At 34.7% G+C, this 17,904-nt stretch overlaps 1 protein-coding gene across 1 annotated transcript; it reads right to left on the bottom strand.

The window, feature by feature from the left end:
- Positions 1-6,149: 6,149 nt before the first annotated feature.
- On the bottom strand, positions 6,150-17,209 carry LOC134539849 (uncharacterized). Its single transcript, XM_063382156.1, has 2 exons — positions 17,017-17,209; positions 6,150-12,956 (listed from the first exon to the last, which is right to left on the bottom strand). The coding sequence occupies exon 2, from the start codon at positions 12,948-12,950 to the stop codon at positions 8,403-8,405; it is 4,548 nt and encodes a 1,515-aa protein (XP_063238226.1). The 5' UTR covers positions 12,951-12,956; positions 17,017-17,209; the 3' UTR covers positions 6,150-8,402.
- Between the last annotated feature and the right edge of the window lie 695 nt (positions 17,210-17,904).

The following is a 17,904-nucleotide window of genomic DNA, read 5'->3' as shown; positions in this document are numbered from 1 at the left end:
AGCAGTCTACATATAATTAATTATAGGTACATATTGTTGGTTTCAATTTTACTTTGAAATTTTGGTTTTCATGCAAGTTAAAGAGTATGCATATGTATTATATGTGTGTATATGTATTGTGCATATTATGTTAATGTGATAATGTATACACAGACTCTCCTTTTGTAATTCCCAAGGTTTCCCCAATTTACAAATTACATCTCACTTTTTGGAAACTAACAAAACATTTGTTAATTGAGTGTGCAGACCTTAGAAAATGTAAGAAAATTACATTTTCAAAAAATTCTAGAAATGTTTACAGGCAAAAACACACTATCCAACAAAGTGCATGCTATTACTAAAGGTGAGGACTACAAAGTTACAAATTTTCAGATTTTTAAAATATGGGATTTTTGAGTAATTTTCAATCAAAAATGGCACTTTTGTCAAATTTTGAAAATTTTAAAGTTAAATTTTAATAATTCCATGCATCATAGAATTAAAAACAATTTTTCCTGTAAAACTACTGTAATAGGTCTACATATTACCAGAATTACTTTTTATGAAAATTGATTATTCCACATAAAATTTTTTTTTTGAAAATTCAAAAAAATTCAAATTTTTTGCCAAATTCTTTAGTTTCCCCCCCCTTAAAGATATTGTCGTTGGGCTCATTGGAACTATTCCACTCTGTAGTTCACTATAATAGGTACAAAATAAAAAAAAATCAACAAAATCAGTATAATAGTTTTGAAATGCCGCTCATTTAAAAAACACCCCTTTTTCCATCTTTTTTGATTTTGAACCAACTTCAAAAGGCTATAACATGGGGAAAAAATTTTTTGGGACAAAATCCTTTTGGCATACTTCTTGTCTGCACTGGTTGTAACTGCTGTAATTTTTTAAAGCAAATCCGAGATGGTGACCTGACACGCTCCTGCCTGAATTGAAATGGAATGGCTCTGTATATGAATTCTTAAAAAAATATAACTACACAAATACAAAAACTATTACAAATTCACACCTAGCAATATAACGGGTCTAATTAGAGAATTACAATAGCAGCATTACAACATGCAATAGCCGGTAAATATTTACTTGGGCGGTATTTCCGAAAAAAAATGTTAAAAATCCGAAAATACCTTTATTTTATGCTCTTCAACTTCCTCTTTTCATTAAAAGTGGCGGAGGTAAGAAATTCCAAATACTTTAGGAGATATCAAATTTTTAAATTTCTTCATATGTAGTTGAGCGGTATTTGCGAAAAAAAATGTTAAAAATCCGAAAATACCTTTATTTTATGCTCTTCAACTTCCTCTTTTCATTAAAAGTGGCGGAGGTAAGAAATTCCAAATACTTTAGGAGATATCGAATTTTTAAATTTCATCATATGTAGTTGAGCGGTATTTGCAAAAATAAAATGTTAAAAATCCGAAAATACCTTTATCATATGCTCTTCAACTTCCTCTTTTCATTAAAAGCGGCGGAGATAAGAAATTCCAAATACTTTATGAGATATAGAATTTTTAAATTTTGCAATACAAGACCTGTGGAACCATTCGAGCGGCGCCATTTTTGTTATTTTGCTGTGTGTTCGTGAATACGTGAATCGTGAATGCATAATTAATAAAATGGTTGATTAGGTAAGGTCAGTTACATTATTAATACTTTCAAACTAAGCCGACATTAAAAATTATTTTGTGAATTAATTTTAATGGCTGTTTAGTTTTAAAATATTTATAATGTAACTGACCTGACCATGTTAAATACTTTCAAACTAAGGTGATATTAAAAATAATGTGAATTAATTTTAATTATTCTTTAGTTTTAAATTATTTATAATGTAACTGACCTTACCTAACAAACCCGTAACAAAGGATGTACAGTAACAACTCACGTAAAAATTTTTGTTACTTATTATTACTTGCGCAACAATATCAAAATAACAAATAAGACTTTAAAATTAGAAACGTTAAAAACTCACCTAAGTTGGAGGCGGTAATTAAACACCGTTTTAAACAATAATTGAACTAAATAATCACGTATTAGTTCATTTGAATTCTGGCCTATCACGAACAATCACGTGACATCATTATCCAATAAAAAAAACAGATATTCGTACGTAAACAAGAAACAATTGTGCACGCACGCCACAGGAATGTGCTGGTTTTGTGCTGAAATTTAAAAATTCGATATCTCCTAAAGTATTTGGAATTTCTAATCTCCGCCGCTTTTAATGAAAAGAGGAAGTTGAAGAGCATATAATAAAGGTATTTTCGGATTTTTAACATTTTTTTTCGTAAATACCGCTCAACTACATATGAAGAAATTTAAAAATTCGATATCTCCTAAAGTATTTGGAATTTATAATCTCCGCCGCTTTTAATGAAAAGAGGAAGTTGAAGAGCATTAAATAAAGGTATTTTCGGATTTTTAACATTTTTTTTCGGAAATACCGCCAAAGTAAATATTTACCCAATAGCCTACTTACAATGTTAACTACCGATTCTGGGGAAAAACATGTTCAGTTATGCATATTTTTTTATACATTGTGTGTCACACAACAGAACTCACGAATTATAACGGTTGAAAAAAAAATAATTAAAAAAAATAGGTAGAAAAAATGCAAAAACATAACCGCACACAAAAGCCACCTGTTTTCGTATCAGCTGGGTAGTTTTCAAAATGAGAATTGGTATTGCCTCTTTATCAAAATGCACTTTATTTTCTTATGATCGCATCAAAAACCAACTTCACCTGAAACTACGCCTTTGAATTCACGTAATAAGCTTTGTACTCACCTTATTCCACGTGAAAATAACCTTCAAAAGGTAAACGACGCCATGCCCTTTCAGTAGTTCATTGCATGGAACGGAACTACAGCTGTAGCAAACAGTATGTATTGTATTCGTTACTAAGTAACGGGTGCGGCATCTGGTAACGAGTAAGTTACACACGAATTCATTTCGTTACTCGCATCTTTCGTATGTTTTACGCATGCGCGCGCTTATTCGTTACAAAGAACGATGTTTGTTTATTAATAAAAGTATAATTTGGAAATTCGTCGTCCAAGTTTTTTACTGTTTATTAAAGGTATTGTGTGTGTAGACAAAGTTTTAGATTAGAACAGAAACAACGTAAGAAAGTATTTTTTACAAATTATAAATACTATGTATGTTTTTGTTTTTTATTATCGCGTATTTTCACGTTTTATGTTCTTATCTTAAAAGATATATTATAATAAAGCCGCTCTAATGAGATTTAATTGTTTCTTGGTTAACAAAAGCTGTTAACTATCAAATGTTTTTAATTGTTTATAGGCCGAGTCTGCTGCCACTCGAGTGCAAACTCCGAGTCGGATATCACTGCTGACACTCCGGTATGACGTCACTGCTCTCTCATTGGTTACACAAAATATGTTACAAATACTCGAGTGGCAGCAGCAAGGAGCATCTATCGGGCAGCAGCATACAATTGAAATAAGATGCTGACACTTCAATAATTCAAGAGCGGACTATTTAAACACAATTATCATTATTATAAATATAATATCTCAGTAACAAAGATATGTAAATTAACTAATAATATTTACATATAGTTAAAATTGCGAATTAAATTTTTAAAAAAATATTTACTTAGCAAAGCTATATAAATGCTGTAGTTAAAGTAACTACTTTATTACTGGTAAAAGGAGGTACTTGTACTATTATAGTACATATATGAATTAGCAGCTACCCCTCGGATAGTACATATTTCCTTGCTGACACACTGTTTTTCGTGGGTGATACAAAGGCAAGCTTTGACCAAACTTAATTTTTTTTTTGTCAATTTTAGTGTAAAAATAAGTTTTTTTCTTGATTCAAATATCAAAAACATTAACAAAAATTTAGTATCATAAAAATATCAGTAGTTAAGTGTTGGTGATCCTCGGGAAACTGTTTCCTTGCTGACACTCGGTTTTTGGTAGGTGATACACAGGCATGCTTTGATTGCAAATTTAATTATTTTTTCTGGTTAATTAGCGTGAAAATTTAATTTTATCTTGTGTAAAATATACAAAACATATATACAAAAATTTATTGTCTTAAAAATATCAGTAGTTAGGTGTTGGTGATCTTCGGGAAAGTGTTTGTTTGCTGACACTCGGGTTTGGTAGGTGATACACAGGCATGCTTTGATTGCAAATATAATTTTTTTTCTTGTTAATTAGTGTGAAAATGAATTTTTATCTTGTGTAAAATATACAAAACATAAATATAAAACTTTATTATCATAAAAATATCAGTAGTTAGGTGTTGGTGACCTTCGGGAAAGTGTTTCCTTGCTGACACTCGGTTTTTGGTAGGTGATACACAGGCATGCTTTGATTGCAAATTTAATTTTTTTTCTTGTTTATTAGTGTGATAATGTAAAATTATCTTGTGTAAAATATACGAAACATAAATACAAAAATTTATTATCTTAAAAATATCAGTAATTTGGTGTTGCTGAAACTCGGGAAAGTGTTTCCTTGCTGACACTCGGTTTTTGGTAGGTGATACACAGGCATGCTTTGATTGCAAATTTAATTTTTTTTCTTTTCAATTAGTGTGAATTTTTTTTTTTCTTTATTAAAATATCAATAACATTAATACAAAAATTTATTATCTTAAAAATATCAGTAATTTGGTGTTGCTGAAGCTCGGGAAAGTGTTTCCTTGCTGACACTCGGTTTTTGGTAGGTGATACACAGGCATGCTTTGATTGCAAATTTAATTTTTTTTTCTTGTTTATTAGTGTGAAAATGTAATTTTATCGTGTGTAAAATATACAAAACATAAAAACAAAAATTTATTATCATAAAAATATCAGTAGTTAGGTGTTGGTGACCTTCGGGAAAGTGTTTCCTTGCTGACACTCGGTTTTTGGTAGGTGATACACAGGCATGCTATGAATCAAAATTTATTAATTTTTTTCTTGTTAATTAGTGTGAAAATTAATTTTTATATTGTGTAAAATATACGAAACATAAATACAAAAATTTATTATCTTAAAAATATCAGTAATTTGGTGTTGCTGAAGCTCGGGAAAGAGTTTCCTTGCTGACACTCGGTTTTTGGTAGGTGATACACAGGCATGCTTTGATTAAAAATTTAATTTTTTTTCTGCTACTCCACTAATTTTTTTTTTTTTTTTGAAAATATGAGTCTGAATTCTAAATAACCGAGTAATACGATTAATGAGGTAGGTTCAATTAAATAAATAATTTTTGAAGGCTTGATTAAAGTTACCTTTCGGGAAGCATGTTCCTTGCAGACACTCAGTGTTTGGTAGGTGATACACAAATTTGATTAACAATTTAAATTTTTTTTTTCATGTAGTGTGAAATCGTACCTTTTTCGTGTGTGTAAATATCCCATACATTATACAAAAATTTATTATCTTAAAAATATAAGTATTATGGAGCTGGATATCCTCAGGAAGGTGTTACCTTGCTGCCACCCCACTTTTGAGATTGTGTAAAAAAATATGCTTTATTGCTTAAAAAGTCTGTATTCTAAATAACTAAGTAGTTACGATTAATGGGGTAGGTTTAATTAAATAAATAACTTTTTGTAGGCAAGATTAACTACCTTTCAGGAAGCATTTTCCTTGCTGACACTTGTTTTGTGGTAATACATGATTTGATTCCAAATTAATTTCTTGTGTTTTAGTGTGAATTTTTTTTGTGTTAAATATCACATACATAATTTATTTTCTTAAATTTAATTGCTTTAGATTTAATATGTATGTACAAAATATAAATGATTTGCATGTATCAATGACAAGAATAATTTTGGTCTATAAGTTCCTTCTACTTCTGGTAGTTGAATAAAACAATCACTCACTATTTAATGATCATTTTTATTATGCAAGAATATCATTAAATCACATTTTTTTTTTTTAACAAGCCATACTGGTCTGGGTGCTCTCACTGGTGCTCGCTGCAGGAATGTTGGCTTGGGTGGTGATAAGTCAACCGAGGCAACCAGGTCAGGGGAGGGACTCTGCGCCTAGGGTCCCCTAGTAGCTAACTTACACTCCATGATTGCTTCTGAATAATTCTCACATCCTAGAAACATACGCTGGTTTCCACATCACCTTTGAGACAAATCTGTCTCAAGAGGTACAGCGCTCAATGCGTTAACTCATTTTTTTACATGGTGAGTTTCCCCAAGAGGCCTATTAAATCCATGGTCAAACCAATACACTAACCCTTACAATGGGACGTCCTTCACAATCTGAAAATCATGAACAGAAAATGATTAAATATTACGCTTTGATACCAAAAGGTAAAAAGTAAATAAATACACAGTAATAACAGTATAATAATAAAGCATTTATAATGCAAAATGAAATTTTGATAGCAATACTCCAATACACTAACCCTAACAGGGGGCGTCCTTCTCAATCTGAAAAACATAAACAATCTGAAAAACATGAACAGATTGATTCATTATTAAATGTTGAAAATTATTAATTAACTGCATGCATTATATTATGCTTTGATACCAAAAGGTAAAATGTAAACAACTACACAGTAATAACAGTATAATAATAAAGCATTTATAATGCAAAATAAAATTTTGATAGCAATACTCCAATACACTAACCCTTACAGGGGGCGTCCTTCACAATCTGAAAAACATGAACAGATTGATTCATTATTAAATGTTGAAAATTATTAATTAACTGCATGCATTATATTACGCTTTGATACCAAAAGGTAAAATGTAAATAACTACGCCGCCGATTCATCATATTGCCATCCGGGGCAGTAAGCGTGGGCGAGGCCAGAAACAGAAGTTTCTATAACTCGCTAAGTGCATAGTAAATCAGGTGCACCCCACACTGGTGAAGAATAATTTGAATCGACGGCGGGGGTGCGTGTCTTGTGGGATAGGTTTGGCACACGGGCCTGTGTGTGCGCTGGTAGGTTGTGTAATCCTAGAAAAGTTACGTGTACCTAATTTGGCGGGGGAGTGAAGCTCCCCACCAGTCAGATTGGCTAACTGGCGTGATGTAGTGTCGTGTTGGTGTGCATTAGAGGCTTGTCAGTGTGCTGTAATATCAAGTGACCTAGTTAAACTCGGGTGTGGCGTGTAGTGTAAAGCTGTGCGAGCCGCTCCTCCGAACCCCTGGGAACACAGAACATGCATGGGTAGTTAGCCCATTAGTGCATGTAACAGGTAGTTCAGGCATATAATCGTGTGGTCGTGTTGGTGAACGGTAAAAGAAATTACATGGATTAGTAAACTTCTGGCAGCCTTAGGGACCGAACTATTGCGTTCCAAAATAGCTCTGTCAAAGTTAGACTAAGCCAGTATTGCTGTACCTAGCCCCCTGGCTGTTGTCTGCTATAACCTGTTAAAAAAAAAGTGGAGTTAGTGGATTGTATTCCCAATGAAGGTCGTCCTATTTTATTATTATTTGGGCAGAGAAATGCCCTCGTCCAAAATTTGTTTTATTTTATATATTTTAAATTTTTTAAATTTTATTTTTTATATTAAATATAGACTTAAAACTACTGTACATGCCCCCAGAGCCCTGCCCTGACAGGCATGCATGCCTCTCGGCCCGGATCCCCAGCGAGGGCTGGGGCAGCTCCCTCTACCAGTTCACCTGCATGATTCCGCCTTGACAAGGTGCTACCACGTGTGTGTGGATTGTCGCGTGTGTTGTAGTGGTGTGGCTGTAAAATTTTACGTACCCCGGGGAACGGAAAAGATATTTATTAGGTGATGATAAGTTTACGGAACTAGCTTTGTTAATTCAAAATCCCATGCCTTCCGAAACGCGGCCGGCACTGGAGGTGAAGCCTGCCAGGCGGGTCTCGCCCTTCAGGCATAGGGAGTCAGCCCTAACAACACTGGCAGTGAACCCTACGTGGGTCAAAACCTACACCTGCATGCTTCGGACCATTTTGAATTAGCTAGGAGAGAGATTTGCAGAGAAGTTAAGAGAATTAATTGGCTATTATTAAGTTGTGAGGTAGGAGTGTATTTTATTAATATGATTCAAAATCCCATGCCTTTCCGAAACGCGGCCGGCACTGCAGGTGAAACCTACCAGGCGGGTCGCGCCCTTCAGGCATAGGGAGTCAGCCCTAAGAACACAGGCAGTGAACCCGAGGGGATTGTACATATACCTGCGTGCTTCGGACCATTTTGAATTGTATAGGCAGTGTAAACTTTAAACTGTAGGCATGTATGGCATTGATAGTCCAATCACTGTGAACATAGCTCTGCATATCTCACATCCTGGTGGTAATTAAATAAAATGAAATCCTACAATATCAAACGCCTTACAAAGATCAGATATGGGGGAGACATAAGGCAAACTTTTTATTCAAGGTGGTACCTGGTGAGAACCTAAGAGTAAAAAAATACATATGAGCAACATTATTACAAATCACACAAATTACACATGTACTTTTCATCAACATCAATAACCTTATTGAGACAGCTTAAGTGGTACCATTCTTTACAACTATCACACTGCACCATAGCATTTAAAGTTTTGAAGTTTGTGCTTCGTGAATGGGGCAACCTGCAAACACAAAATATGTTACACTTAATTTCAGTGGAAAAAGTTTTCTGTCTTACAGGAACTGTGGGAAAAGGTTCAATGGAGCCCTCCTGCAAACATTTAAGCAGATGTGACCTCATCTGTGCCTGCACAAAAGCTCGACCATGCATTGAGAATCCATTACATAAAGCTACCGCTCTGGCAATTGCAAAAAGGCCACAGTCATCAGAGCCCTTCTGTTCTTGGGGGACTTGATAGTGTAGTGTTATTTTACGGCCCCTGAATTTCATGAGTTCAGCTGCCTGCACAGTAATCAGCTCTACAACACTTCGATTTTTAGAATAGAACTTAGAATCAAACACATCCACATAACCTTCTGGACATTCAATAGCAGAGATGGTAACCCAGTGTTTATTGCAATAGATAACTTGTACCCACGGCTGATCTGCATTCTGAAACTGTAAAACAGTACCCAAAAGAGTATCCTGCAAACTATTAACAAAAGGATACTGTTGCTTAAGCAACTTCTGAGCACATGCAACTACTGTATCGTCCAACCATTCTCTAGATGAAAGGATTTTCAAAGAACTTTGAATGTATTTACAGGTAACGGGGTTTTCCGGAATGCAGGCTTCTGGAGGTGGGTCATCTACGTCTTTCACTTCTGGGATGGTGGCCAGCTCACATTTCCTAGAATAATGTTGAAATATTTGAGGAGTTCGAGACCTCTTTAAATCTTCTTTAATGCAGGCTTCCTGACGTGGATCATCTACATCTTCAACTTCTGGGATGGTGACTAGCTTACGTTTCCTAGATGTATGTGGAAAAATTTGGAAAGGAGTTCTAGACCCCTTAGGACGGCCCCTACGCTTCACAACATTAGGAATAATTAATTGATTTCTAATACTTGACAAATTTTTACCAGTGAATTGACTTTCTAGACTATCAAAACTTTGTGGTTCATTACCATATCCATTAGGATCTGCAATTAAACTACTACTGAAGCTTTCCTGCAAAACATTTTCACAAAGGTTTGGCTCAGAAAGAACGGAATCATACCTAGATTCTGGTAGACAATCAACATACTGAAACTTAGTCTTATCATTAACACTAAAGGAAGAAGATACAGTTAGAGGTAAAGTGGATGCAGAGGAAACATTTTCACAAAAATTACTTTCTTCACTGGGAACACTTGAACCTGTAAACTTTAAAAACTCTCCCAACTCATCATGCAGCAAAGAAGCGTCTGCTGGGCAGCTGAAATTATTATTTTCACAGAAACTACTAGCAAGACTATTAACATAGACATGTTGGGGGGAACCAATACTGCCATCAGTAACTACAGAATTATGTTCTGGTAAGTGCATGCTGGAACTCCGGAAATCTTGTAGTAGCTGTCCAAAGAATTCATTGGTCTTGTTGATGCAGTCATTGAACTGTTTTACACCTAATGTCGCAATGAAAGAAGCAATTGGTTTCAAATGGGAAAGAGCCAAGTTATATTTCTCTCTTTCGGAAAGAGGCTTTCTCAGCAGTGTTTTCTCAACAACATATGTGGAAACAGACATTTCACTCTGAGAAGATGGCAAAGAACCCACAAATGTATCTTTCTTCCATCTACTGCTGACAGTATCTTCTGAAAATACACACATTCCACAAGCTCTTCTGGCAAACAACAAATGTGCACAAGGCAGAGAATACTGTGAAAAAAATGTGCAACTGCATACTGTAAAGTTATTGCCTATACAGTAGCTGAAGCCATTAAAAGACACATTACCATTAGCATATATCATTTCTTGTTTAGACTTTTCCAGCTGCCTACATATTAATTTGGTGGCTTCGACAGTGCAATGAGAAGATATCTGTAAATGAATATTATCAGAAAAATTCTTATTAATATGAGTCTTCATTTCTTTGAAAGCTTCTTGAGAAAAATTGACTTCCAAAACTCGTATGAAATCACATAGTGCCTTCACTGCCTCAGGTAAATGCATGCTTGACTTCAAATACTGTTTCAGCTTTTGGTTATGGCTTTCCAGTCTGTTATTTGTATTATTACCTAAAGTCAACTCCTTCCTTCTGAAAGCAAACACCCAAAGCTCTTTACATTTATCCCAGTTTATAATATAGTATTGCATAAATTCAGAAGGGGCAACATTTAACAAAACCTGAAAATTAGTGTTATAAGAATCTTCTGTCGAAGAATAAAGAAGCTGCTTCAAGCATGCCGCCACCTGTGCCTTCTTCTCTCTCGTACAATCTAACGACGCAACTTTTTCTTTGAAAGCCTTCAAGACATGAAAGGAGCATAAAATAATTTTGCATTGGGGGAGCATTTTTGACACTATATTCATTTCTACCCTGTCTTTGTCCATTATCATTACTTTGCAATTTAACATGTTAGGATTCAGGTCCAAAACTTTGACAAAAGCTTTACTAAGAACTACTTCTGTTTCATTTCTGACAAACACATAACTAATAGGTTTTCCATGCCCTTTCCCATCCTCACACAAAACGCAATATAATGGATAACCTTCAGCATTAACCTTGTAAGTACCATCTATCATCAAAACATCACTGTATTTACTAGCTAAATTTTTCATAAAACTAGTTTGCATTACAAGAAAAAGTAATTCATTATTTTCATCAGTTTCTATATGAACTGAACAGCCAATTTCCTCTTGCAGTTTCGTTAGCTCATCTACCAACAAAGCTGCCTGACTGCGCCCATCAACAATATTCTCTTTTGCCCGCTGACGTAAATTGTGAACATCCTTACTCTGTAACATTTTCCCACTTTCATCCCCAATAAACTGTCTCAATTCTTTCGTGCCCATGTTATATTTGATTAAAGGGGCAATTGCCTCTTGTTCCCCCTTATCAAGTAATCTTTGATCAGGATAATGCATAATGACATCTGGACCAGTTTCATGATTATGGCAATCAATCATACTACGCACAACATAACATTTCAGCTTATTATTATAAATAATTTTTACATGTACAGGGCAACCTTTGGCATTATACTTTTGATTTGGCCGAACATCATTACCTCTAATCCTAGGCTTACCAAAATGTTTACACACATATTTTACCTGCACATAAGGAATATTATCACCACCACCAGGACTTCTTACAGAATGGTTCACTCTCATTGGATGATGTCCTTCTTCTAACCACTGTTCATAAACCTCTGTAAATTCCTTATAACTACTGAACGATACACCTTCTGATAATGAAGTGGCTCCCCCTCCAACCAGACGGCTCCGAACTTTCCTTGGATTTACACTATTCTTAAACCTACAATCTTTCATCTTTTTACTGCACTTTTTACCACCAAAACTACTTTCAAACATGCTGGCATCTTCGTTCTCTGTTACAGAATTCAAAACATTAAACTTGTTTTCATGGACAAATGATTCAATACATGGCAGAACTGGGCGAAAAAACCTTTTTGAAGCACTGTGCTGAAAATATGGCAGTGGTGAATGAGGTGCAGAAGATACGTTGTGTAGTGGCCCAGACACTTTAGCCTGAGATGATGACTGTCCAGAAGATGGGGTACACACAGGAACCTGAAAATTGCTTTTAAGAGACTCAACAGCTGATGGCACAACAGGATTTACTGGGGCAAAGGAATTCTGGACTACACAAGGTACACAAGAAATTGAAGTAAACTGGCTAGGCAAAACCTTCAAACGCTGAGACATTCTCTGAAAAGCAGGTAGTTTTTTGACTTTTGGAACCTGAGAGAGTACAAAACGCTTCTGTGTACAAGATTCTTCCAGGGAAGGAAAGTCTTCATTAGAAGGTAAAGATGCCGCGACCCCTTGCTGCTTACTAGAAATTGTAGTAATCCTGGAAACAACAGCAACATTTTGTTCTGTAGGAACAGACAATTTGATGGGCACCTTACTCTTGCAAAACTTCCCATAGGATCTGCACAGCAACTTGCAACCTTGAGCCGTGATGTGAAGTCCATCAAAAGAAATCATTCCAGGCTGCAAAAAGAAATCCCACAGTTCAATGAACATTACCTCCATGTTTGGCAAACACTGTCGCAGCATATCGTTTACGCAAGCTGACTTGGCATTCATCCCAGCAACACGCTGGCCAGATGTTTCACAGCGGTAGCCATTCATTTTCCTTGGTAGGATGCCTGACACCATCAGTGTAGCATACGAATTTACCCTCTTCAAGGTCTCTGCAAAATTCAAAATATGGTCGACGATGGTCTCTGCATCCTCGCTCAGCACATTGTTGGTTCCGCAATGGAGGACTACTTTATTGAAGTAAGGTCCAACCTCTTCAATAATCGGCACAAGATCCTGAACCTTGTACCCTGGTTTAGGAATGCAAGTAATTCCATCCCAAAGATACTGGTTCAGGTACTTGACCTGAGAATCCCCAATGATCAGCGCCATCTGAAACTGCAAAAGAAAATAGGTCAGTAAATATTCCTATACAACCTATGAACCATTTACTTTTTTAACTGGTTCAACTAGCTATATTTTGCTACAAATGAGGCAACTAAAATAAGACTAGTAATTAGCAGTTCAATTGAAAAAAAGGTAAAGTTCTTGTGCCGTGACTTTTCCGTAGTTAAATACGTAATAAAATAAATAAAAAAATTTTTTTTTTCGAGGTCTAAAGACATTTCTAAATTCAGTAGAAATTCCTGTTTACAGCATACAATACAATACCTGTCCAATGATACCGCCGCCACCATTTTTTGCTTCCACTACTAACCTAAACTAAATGATCAATCTCACAACAGAATGTTGTGAATCTTAGGTCTACGATCCTGTAGTTCTACATAAATTATAGTGTTTTATATATATAATTGTTAATTATCTCGACTAGTCCTCTTCCTTAAAAAAATATTAAAAATTTGGGAATACTTTTATATTATATTACAATATTTCCTCCATTTAACACAACTTGCGGAGATACGAAATTCCAACTCGTTTAGTAGATATTGCCGTTTATACATTAACATACCTGTACATTGGTGCGGCCGTCGCCATATTTTTTTCCCGCCATGTGGGTCCTTGTATGTTTGTTTTAAACTCAAAATAACTAATGGTCGATTAGGTTAGGTTAGCTACATTATAAATACTTTAAAACATTGAGGACGGATGATTAGGTAAGATTAGCGAAATTGAAAATACTCTCAAATCATTATAAATGGTTGATTACGAATTAACAATATAATATATAGGTATCCAGACCTAGCAAACCATTCACACAATTTCACATTATTTTAATGTAGCTCTAATAATCTAACAGTCCACAATGGTTTTAAGTATATTAAAGTAGGTACTGTAATTTCATATAAAGGTTTATTCTTACGATGTTGTTTGTAATATGAATTGTGATCATGACGTACAAAATGAATTGTACGTACTTTTACTTGCTTACTAAAAATGGTGTATGAATGCAATAGGTAATTTACCTTACAAGTGACAAAATAGCACAGTGTTGTCTAATCACCTTGGATGTAGCAGTCAATTGTTTTTTATAGAAAGGTTTCCATTGGATAATTCAAAATATGTACTATTTAGTCTCGTCTGAGGAAACGTTAAAGAGAATGCGCCGTTTAAACATTTCAATACCGGTACATTGTTGGGGCCGTTGCCATATTTTTTGTTTGCCGCACGGGTTCGTGCTTATTTTACAGTACTTTAAATGTAGCTATACTAACCAAATCAACCGTCCACAATGTTTTAAAGTATTTATAATGTAGCTAACTGTACCTAATCGACCATTAATCATGAGTTGTCCAAAATAAACATACAAGAACCCACGCAGCAAACAAAAAATATGGCGATTGCCGCAGCAAAGTACAGGTATGTTAATAAATAAACGGCGACTTCTCCTAAACGTGTTGGAATTTTGTATCTCCGCAAGTAGGGTTAAATAGAGGAAATTTTGTAGCACAAAATAAAAGTATTTCCAAATTTTTAATATTTTTTTAAAGAGGGACTAGTCGAGATAATTACCATATAGTTATATTAACAGCTACGGCACTGTTTATGTATTGTAATTTAAGATATATACAGTGATTTCCAAGAAAAAAGTGAATACAAAGATGCTGTTTTCAGGGAAATACAATAAATTTCTAGTACTCGAAAAAAGTATTTTCAGATATTTATTATTAAGTTCATTTCCAGAAAAGTCTTGATGTAAGAAAATTACAGAAATCAATTTTATTTTAAACAAGCACACTAAAAAAATTTATGTGTCACTGTATTCATTAGTTTAGAAAATGTAATTTTCTGTTTATTTAGGCCCGTTATACAATGACATGGAAACAGAGATGGTTCACACAATCAGATCTCACAGAATAGTAGCACGCAGATTGAAAATGACCCGCAAGGATTAACTCGGCAATCTGAGTTCTGTTTACGTTGCTCCACGCACCCAATAGAACACGAGTACTTGGCTGCTGTCATAAACATGTTAAAAAATTATCCGAAGTACAAGACTATCTAGTGTTCAATTAATAGTCATTTATTTTAAATATGTAAGTAAACTTTGCCCATGCAATGGTTTGGAAGAATTTTTTTCAATTAAAATATTTGGTAAGGTTGAAGAGCAATCTTATAAGTTAAGTTTCCATAAATTGTGGAAGCAGAAGATGACAGTGAAAAGTTCTGAGACATCTGTCTCCATTTCAGCGCCATTGTAGAATGGGTCTAGGGCCTATATCTTATTTGATGTAATTTATTTATTCTATCTGTTCCATGAGTTGCAGAAATGATAGCTTTTAATACATTTATGCAGTTGATTAAATTGTTACATTAAAAGATGTCTCAGTATGTATGGTTGACATGCTAACAATGTTATGCACTGTTTTAAGCAAATGTGAGCTATTTCTTATTAAAATTTGTAACATACCCACCAACAATAATTGTAAGACTTAAATGTTGGACACAACAAGAAAGTACACGTTTATCACTGTAAATTTATGGATTCCTGCCACCATATGTACCGCAGCAGGCAGAACCACAGATGGCCAACACACAGGGCAAGAGTTCCGCACATCAGCATTGGCATATCTATGACTTATATAACGATAAATATTGCCATTGTGGTTATCTCCGAGGTTAGACAATAGAGTTTCAGGGTAAATTTTATATTCTAGGTTAGCTAAATCAATAAATATTACAGGTTAGTCTAAAAATGAATTATTGAGGTTAGTTGGATTAATATGATCATTTTAAAAATCACTAACCTTAAATGGTGGGCTTCATTTTAATTGGCCCTTTATTCTTTTTTAATATGTAACTTATAGGAACCACATAAATACATTATTACACAAGGAAATTTTTTTTTTGTTTCCTTATTATGTTCAGTTACAAAACATTTATTGAAACTAGTTTGCAGATAGCTAACATTTACAGTTTTAAATATTATTTACATTAGGTTAGATAAGAAAAACTGTAAAATAGTTCTATCAGTTGAATAGGCTGGGTTAGCAAGATTCAAAATAGGTACTGAAAAATAGTCTGGGCAGTTTGCTAGGTTAGGTCAGCTACATGCACTACCTAAAATACTGTTGCACACCCAACGGTAATAATTTCGGTAATAAAATTGGGACGGCCGCATCAATGTACAGGTATCTTAATTAATAAACGGCAATAACGAGTTGGAATTTTGTATCTCTGCAAGTTGTGTTAAATAGAGGAATTTTGTATCATAAAATAAAAGTATTCCCGAAATTTTAATATTTTTTAAAGTAAGAGGGACTAGTCGCAATGAATATGATAGTACCTATTATCAGATCAAATAAAAATCCAAAAGTGATTGTTTACTTCCTAACATTATTTGTAATTTTTTTTTTCTGGATCTTTTGATGTACCTACTAAATTAAAACAGCAGGCATCATGTACAACAGGATCATGCCATCAGGGTCAATGGATAAACTACCTACGTGATACGGAACAATTACCGAACTAATTTTTAATAAAACTGAACTAATACAATCCATCCTTGAAACTAGAAATTTAAAGTAAAATGATTTGAATATTCACGATGTTCCTATCCACAATGACCAAAAATATTCACGGAAATCGGTATATCCACTGTGATTATTGAATCCCGGTCATTGCCAGCCACGTGGATAACGAATGGACAACACACTATACGCAAATCAATATTTATAAGAATAAAACCTATATTAAGTACTTACGAACAAATACAAAAAAAAACTAAGCGTAATGCTCAATACCAGCTTTAACATTCAAAATACGACACACACACACCAAGCACAAAGATCGGAGCGAAATCAATATGGCGATGCAGTTATGGATTCGTTTCCATTGTTATTAAGTAATATTGAAATAATTACAATAAGTTAAAAGAACAGTATTTAAGAAATATGTTTATGAAAAATTACGATCGAGTCCAACCATGTGGATAACATATGGTCAACACACTGTACGCAAATCAATATTTAAAAGAATAAAACCTATATTAAGTACTTACGAACAAAAACAGCAAAACAAATTAACTCAGAGGTCAATATAAGTTAACAAATTCAAATACAGCAGCAACCACACGGCAAGCACAAAGCACAGAGCGAAATCAACCAAGCAGCAAGCACAAAGCACAGAGCGAAATCAATATGGCGATGTGATGTGGTTAGGAGATCTTCCAGTTGTGAAAAAATTGATTTCCGGTCACGTGTAAATCATTTCCGGAGTGGCAGCAGTGAAATCCGATACGGAATTGACTGCTGCCACTCGAGTGTCAGCAGACACTCCGTTGTTGATATTCGATTTATTTTTATTTACGCGACGTCATACTGTACGCGTACGAAATACGACTCGATTCGTTGCTGTTACATAACATAGCATGTGCCATGTTATGCGGTATCGGGAGTAACGAGTAACGATACGAAAGTAACGAGTACTAATTGTTATAGTAACGAATACATACGGGTACACATTTTTTCGTTACTTTTACACCTCTAAACGGAACATAATACAAAGTCTGAAGGGCAAATTAAAAAGGAGCAAAACACGAACAAATGAAGGCCTGGATTCGCTAGTGAACAAACGAGTGCTTGGATTGGCCAGAAGTTATGGTGGGTGGTTGTAACAGCCTATTGCAACGGACAATCGTAGACCAAGTAAAAAAAGGTTGCAGTTGCCGTGTGCCTTAAGCAGCAGCCTTTTAGCGGAGTCGTTCGGTAGCGGTACGAGCGCATCAAAACAAAGCTTTGTTTGAATTATACGCAACTTTAAAATTTCCAGAATTCGTAGAATTTTCCCTGAATTCCCTGACCATTTAAATTTCCCTGACATTTCCCGGTTTTCCCGGTTTTCTAGTCCTGTAGCAACCATGTTGGGGTAAGACAATTAAATATGTGTG

This window comes from Bacillus rossius, chromosome 16 (genome assembly GCF_032445375.1).
Source record: "Bacillus rossius redtenbacheri isolate Brsri chromosome 16, Brsri_v3, whole genome shotgun sequence".
NCBI lineage: Eukaryota > Metazoa > Arthropoda > Insecta > Phasmatodea > Bacillidae > Bacillus > Bacillus rossius.
The sequence above is the reverse complement of the archived record's forward strand: the minus strand, read 5'-3'. Positions and strand labels throughout refer to the sequence as shown.

Bases quoted from the DNA above. Each gene is read 5' to 3' on its own strand.
- LOC134539849 (XM_063382156.1), bottom strand. From the start codon at position 12,950: ATGGCGCTGATCATTGGGGATTCTCAGGTCAAGTACCTGAACCAGTAT.